This window comes from Nansenia antarctica (assembly GCF_963989245.1).
Source record: "Nansenia antarctica genome assembly, chromosome: 7".
NCBI classification, from domain to species: domain Eukaryota; kingdom Metazoa; phylum Chordata; class Actinopteri; order Argentiniformes; family Microstomatidae; genus Nansenia; species Nansenia antarctica.
Genome location: NC_137677.1, coordinates 4890229 through 4897001, shown reverse-complemented (window position 1 = coordinate 4897001; position 6773 = coordinate 4890229). Strand labels below are relative to the sequence as shown.

Here is a 6773-nt window from a genome sequence, read left to right as displayed (position 1 = left end):
CACCGACGCCAAGGGCCTCTTCAGACTCCCGGGGACCTGCTCCGGCTCCCCCACCCGCCTCGCCATCAGGAAGGAGAAGTTCGCCCCCGTCATGGTCTCCACCTCCGGCAACACCACCACCTCTGAGAGGTCGTGGGTACGAGTAGTGCTCAAGTCAGCAGGTGAGTCTCATTTCATATCAACACCATTCCTGGGTCTGAAACTAGTAGAACCTGGATTGTTCAGGTTGTCTGCACTTTTGGGAACAATCCTTTGGTTCCATTGTGCCGAATAAAGACTAAACTGCGTTTGTGTATTTTACATTATTTCTAATGCTATTTAGATGACTAAAACAGGAGTCTATTGACTTTGACTTTATTTAGACGTATGATCACAGTTTAAAAACTGAAGACATGCACTTCTTTCAATAAAAATACAGGGGGATAACGCAACGAATTCACTCATCTTCAGAGTCTAATGATAGAGTATGTTCTTTCTTTTTTTTAAAGGTTATTTTTTTCAAAGTGGGGCAGTCCCACTCATATTTTTCATTTTATTGGATAGAGATAGTGAAGGTAGACAGGAAAGTAAGGAGGAGAGGGCATGGGCCGGATTCGAACCCATGCCGACATGGGCATATGTGTGCACTGTAGACCGCGGTGCTAGACCACTGGACCACCCCAGGCCACATAGAGAATGTTCTTAATGTACTGTGTACTGTGCTGAGCTAGTCAGACTGTGCAGCCATCTCTCTGCATGGGCCAGACGTTAGAAAACCACAACAATATGGACCCCTGGAGGAAAGCCCAGAGTAGTTGAAACCGTTACAACACTATAGTGTATATGGAAACTAAATAAACACAAGCGTATTCGCAGGACCAGTATTTTACACCATAATCCCACACCAATCGTTTCTCATTTGTACGGAGAGCAACAAGGGTTATAACTGGAGGCCTGATTGAGTTTTATGGGGGTCCGATGCCTCAGTGGTACCATTCATAACATTCACTAAACGTCCAGCGCTGCCAGCTCTTGAGGAATTGTTTCCCTTCCTACCTCTCCTCTCCGCTCCGCAGAGAAGCCGTACATGGTGAAGCACCCAGAGGATAAAGTGCGCTATGTGGGACAGCGGGTGATGTTGTGCTGCAAGGCGACAGGATCCCCTCAGCCCGACAAATACTACTGGTAGGATAACCTACACATAATGTATACACAAGCCCTTGTTTATTTACATTTTAATTCATTTAAGAGTAACTTCTTTGCCCTTTCCGTATCTCTGTAATTGTACATGATCTTACATTGTGATGCCAAAGGCCCATTTCCATCCTTCCATCTATTCTATTCTATTCTATTCTATTCTATTATATTATATTTAATTCTATTCTATTCTATTCTATTCTATTCTATTCTACTCCATTCTATTCTATTCTACTCTATTCTATTCTATTCTATTCTATTCTATTCTATTCTATTCTATTCTACTCCATTCTATTCTATTCTACTCTATTCTATTCTATTCTATTCTATTCTATTCTATTCTATTCTATTTAATTATATTCTATTCTACTCTATTCTACTCTATTCTATTCTATTTCCCCCCCAGGTTCCACAATGGCACCCTGCTGGACAGGACAGTGTATAAGTACGAGGAGGATCTGGTGCTGAGAGACCTGAAGCCAGAGCAGTCAGGCCACTACCACTGCAAGGCCAGCAGTCCCCATGGCAGCATCAAGTCCTCTCAGGCCTTCCTCACTATAGTGGGTATGTAGCCCTCATCAACACAGTCTTACATTTTAATTGATTTGAATTGTACTTGAATTGTACTTAATTGAATCCCCACAAGAGTAATTGAAATGTGACACTCTCATGTATTGTGTGTGTCGGGGTGTGTGTTTGCGTGTGTGTGTGTGTGTGTGTGTGTGTGTGTGTTTGCGTGTGTGTGTGTGTGTGTTGTGTGTGTGTTTGCATGTGTGTGTGTGTGTGTGTGTGTGTGTGTGTGTGTGTGTGTGTGTGTGTGTGTGTGTGTGTGTGTGTGTGTGTGGTTTACAAGACACACACAATAGAAATGTACTAGAACTGATGCTATGCGTTAATGTTCACACTCACAATTGGACAAAATGAATGTAAAAAAAAGAAAGAAATGTTTTACTGTAGTAGTTTTACTGTAGTAGTTTATCTATAGAATATTGCAGGATACCATGCAGGACATGACAGGAATAAGAAACAGTGAGAGACAAGAAAAAAAAAGTTGAATGAATGTAGTAGTGTATCTGTTACATCAAGAAAGAAAAAACACACACCCAAGGCATATAGGGTCATAAAATACGAAGCCCACAGAATCTGGCAGCACACTGGCGCAGGGAGGTTTTATTATGTTTATACTGGTTGCAGCTCTCCTTTCTAAACAAAGTCTCTTTACCGGGTGATCGCCCTGGACACGGTAAAAAAAAAGCAACCCCACTTCTCCAGAGCTCTGCAGTAGTATTGAAGTGAAATCCAAGATTGCCCATAAATCCGCAAAAGTCAGACAAGTATGTATTTCCACATCCGCGCAGGGAGAGATACACATTGTGCTGTATTCCCCAAACGCTTGTTAGCCGCGATATAGATTGATAGAAAGTGTCTTCAGGGGGGAGTGTGCTAGAACCATCAGCCCAGGGCTTCTTCTGAAGGACGTGTTTGTCTCTAAGTCATAATCGCAGCGTTAAAGATCTGCTCATGTGGAGAAGGACAACAGCTGGAAGTGCAACTGTCTGTGTGTTCCAGGATGATGAAAATGCTTTGCAGGCAGCCTAGAGTACGACTATAAGCCCAGTGTGGTTTCCTTTCTTCCACAACATTACACCTCATTTAGTCAATTCAGTCCAAGTCATTCAGGATTGAATGAGTAGACATACTCTTCTCAAAATGAACGGTTCAGTTCTTTGTAAATATCCAGCGTGGCGGTAATGACACATTGGGTTAATCAGACGGTGCCATCTGTCTGTAATAATCGTCTTATTGGGGAGGTAGGGAGTTTAACAGGAATACTACTGGACCGTGAACCCGGCCATGATATCATGCACATTAATAATTTTGCCAACATTTGGGCGAACAATAACCCTTTCTTTCCAATTCCCATCTGGATGGATGGTGAACAAATGTTCTCTTCTCTAGTTCACATCTAATTACCCCATTATGCATGTTTTGTAGTGCGACTTGGCTAATCGTAGAGATTCTCCAGTCATGTAAACTGTTTGTGTGTGTGTGTGTGTGTGTGTGTGTGTGTTTATGTGCCTGTGTCTGTGTGTGTGTGTGTGTGTGTGTGTGTGTGTGTGTTTGTGTGTGTGTGTGTGTGTGTGTGTGTTAATACTGTAGATCAATGGTTCAAATTAATGAACGTTATTACAAATTGTTAACAGAAAACATTTTAATCAGTTGCAAAATAATTATGTAGTTACTGTGTAATTACACTAAATGTTAACAATTTACATGACGTTTACCTCACGTTTACCTAACTTTGAATAAATTGTTGCATAATCATTTAGAAATTGCATGGTATATGGAGTCGAGTGGTCCTGTTATTACACAAGTGGAATAAGGAACAGTCCTTATGTCGGTATATACACGTACATGTCATAAATGAAGCACAATCTATTGCTAAATCTCTTCACTGTGTTATTCACAGCCAAAGGCACGCCGGCATGCTCCCCCACCCCTGAGGACCACCTCATCAGACTGCCCATGGACTGTGTTCAGCCTGCGACCGACTCTAAGTTGTACAACGCCAAACGCTGCCCCCACAACAAGTGCGCAGGCTCCCTGGACTTCGACATGCGGTGCCGAGACGGCTCCAGCTTCTGCTGCGGAGTCCAGACCATGGAGAGCCGGGTGATCGACTGTGGGACCTACAGCCTCCCCGTCCGGGCCGTGACCGCGTGCAGCTGCCAGAAGTGCCTGGAGCCCAGGGTGCTGGTGCGCGGCAGGGTGGTCACAGCAGACAACGACGAACCGCTGCGCTTTGGGCATATTTACAACGGGAAGGAGAGGATGGGCACTACAGGCTACCAGGGAGGCTTTACCCTAAATGTGAGTCCTGAGACGGAGAGGCTGATAGTGACCTTTGTAGACCCCACCCAGAAGTTTGTTGACACTCTCAAGGTGTTCATCTTTGACAGAAGGGGTGGCTCCGTCTACCACGATGTGAAGGTGATGAGAAAGAAGGAACCCATCGACATAAACGCTGGGGAGACAAACACTATTGACCTGGGGGAGATTAAAGGAGAAGATCCCATTGGCCAGATTGTCATCCCTCCCAATTCCTTCCACAAAAACAACGGGGAAGTGTACGAAGGGACAGTGAAAGCCAGCGTCACCTTCATCGACCCTAGGAACATCACGACAGCCGCCGCCGCCCCCGGCGACCTCAACTACGTGGACGAAGAGGGAGACATGCTTCCTCTGAGGACATACGGGATGTTTTCAGTCGACTTCAGAGACGAGACGAACCAGGAAATTCTCGGCGCTGGAGTAGTCCAAGTACTCCTAGACACGCAGCACGTCAAAATGCAAGAGCACATCCCCAAAATGAAACTATGGTCCCTGAATCCAGACACGGGCATCTGGGAGGAGGAGAGCGACTTCCACTACACTCAGGCGACATCTGGGGGTCACGGGAGGAGTAAGAGAGAGGAACGCACTTTCCTCATCGGCAACATGGAGATTAGGGAGCGGCGACTTTTCAACCTCGACGTTCCCGAGAACCGCCGCTGCTATGTCAAAGTCAGGGCGTACATGAGCGATAAGTTCTTGAATACCGAGCAGTTGGAAGGCGTAGTCATTAGCTTGATAAACCTGGAGCCCAAGCCCGGCTACTCATCAAACCCCCGAGCGTGGGGTCGCTTTGACAGCGTGGTCACCGGACCGAACGGGGCCTGCCTGCCAGCCTTCTGCGATGCCCAGAGGAATGACGCGTACACAGCTTATGTTACTGCTATTATGGGTGGAGAAGAACTGGAGGCAGCTCCGTCAACCCCCAAGATGAACCCCAACATCATCGGAGTGTCTCAGCCGTATTTAGATAAGCTAGACTACCAGCGTTCAGACCATGACGATCCACAGCTGAAGAAAACAGCCTTCAGAATCAACTTGGCAAAACCTAACCCCAATAACCTAGACGAGACCAACGGGCCGATATATCCTTATAAGAATTTAATATCGTGCGAAAACGCCCCCATCGACGCCAACCACTTTAGATTCTTCCGAGTGGAAAAGGACAAATACGAATATAACGTCGTGCCCTTCGAGGAACACGACTTGACGACCTGGACGGGAGACTACCTCTCCTGGTGGCCGAACCCTCAGGAGTTCAGGGCCTGCTTCATCAAGGTCAAGATCCAAGGCCCGAAAGAAGTGATGGTTAGGTCGCAAAACAAGGGAGGCACGCACCGCGAGACGATAGGCCAGCTCTACGGCATCAGAGACATCCGCAGCACCAGAGACATGAAGGAAGCCAACACGTCCGCGGCGTGTCTGGAGTTCAAGTGTAGCGGTATGCTGTTTGACCAGGCAGCTGTCGACAAAACCCTCATATCAGTCCTACCACAGGGGAACTGTCGCAGAGTGGGGATCAACAGTCTCTTAGAGGAGTATCTCACCAAGCATCCCCCAGTCGTCCAAAACAACGAGTCCCACGCATTCAACATGATGGCCCCTGTCGACCCCCTCGGTCACAACTACGGCATCTACACGGTCACTGACCAGAACCCGAGAGTGGCGAAGGAGATCGCTATCGGCCGCTGCTTCGACGGAACCTCGGACGGTTTCTCCAGAGAGATGAAGTCAGGCTCCGGGGTGGCCCTCACCTTCAGCTGTCCAGAGAGGACTGTGACCAGGGAGAGCCTCTTCCAGCGTCTGCAGACCAACCCGGGACAGACGTTGTCTCAGATGGCCCGGGAGATGAGGGAGTCTGAGGGGCTGCAGGTCCGGAGAGGGTCCACCCAGGTGGTGGCTTACGCCTCGGACCAACGGTCTGGCAGGCCCCAGGGCAGAAGGGCCAACTCATCTTCTACCAGAAGGAGGTCTCCTAGGAGGACACAGAAAAGGCAGTAGATCTGTGGTCAGGTGAGTTGAGATGAGACGTAGATAACTGGTGACGTTAGAATTATAAGGTTCTATCTCAATTTTTGTCAAAATTTAGTTTTTCACATAATCTGATCCATTAGGTGTTTATTAATGCCTGTGTGGTGTTATTTTTAAAATGTTGACATTTTTGAATTAGTCATTCATAAAATACAAAGGTTCCATCTCACAAAACATAATGGAATGTAAAAACGTTGACGCTCAATATCTCTGAACTGCCCTAAACGGAGATAGAACCTTATAATTCCAAGCTCACAAACTGTGTGTCCTGTATAGAAAATGTTAGGCAGCACTGTGTGAATAGAACTTTTGATACTGTTTTTTTACTACTAAGAATTGCATCCTAATTGATGTTCTATGAACATGCAAAATCTGTGTCCCCAGGTGTTTGAGTTAGAAATGAAGAAGATGTCATCCTCACACAAGCCAAAGAAGGAAATGACAAGTTCGGGTCAGACTGATGACGATGGATGTGAACTCTTTCCTGAGTGTGTTCCTCTCTGAACACAGTAATGATACTCTATTAAAACAGTCATCAGTCCTGCAAAACCATGGTGGAGAGGAAAATTAAGACATTTATTTTCTCAGAAACTTACTTGAAGGGTTTGGCAATAAATACCAGTATTCATTTGTTTCCTTACGAGAAGACATACCATTTCTTTAGCTTTTATCAG

The 6773-nt window shown here is 46.1% G+C and overlaps 1 protein-coding gene across 1 annotated transcript in view; it reads left to right on the top strand.

Annotated features, from left to right (window-relative positions):
• The window catches only part of cilp2 (cartilage intermediate layer protein 2), a gene marked incomplete at both ends in the record, with an annotated part of 21449 nt that extends 15380 nt beyond the window's left edge, over window positions 1-6069 (top strand). Inside the window, 4 exons of the mRNA XM_080535441.1 lie at window positions 1-161; window positions 1056-1164; window positions 1583-1740; window positions 3647-6069. The exon at window positions 1-161 is cut by the window's left edge and continues 163 nt beyond it. Coding sequence (XP_080391567.1) covers window positions 1-161; window positions 1056-1164; window positions 1583-1740; window positions 3647-6069 — 2851 coding nt within the window. The remainder of the gene's footprint in view (window positions 162-1055; window positions 1165-1582; window positions 1741-3646) is intronic.
• Window positions 6070-6773: the final 704 nt, after the last annotated feature.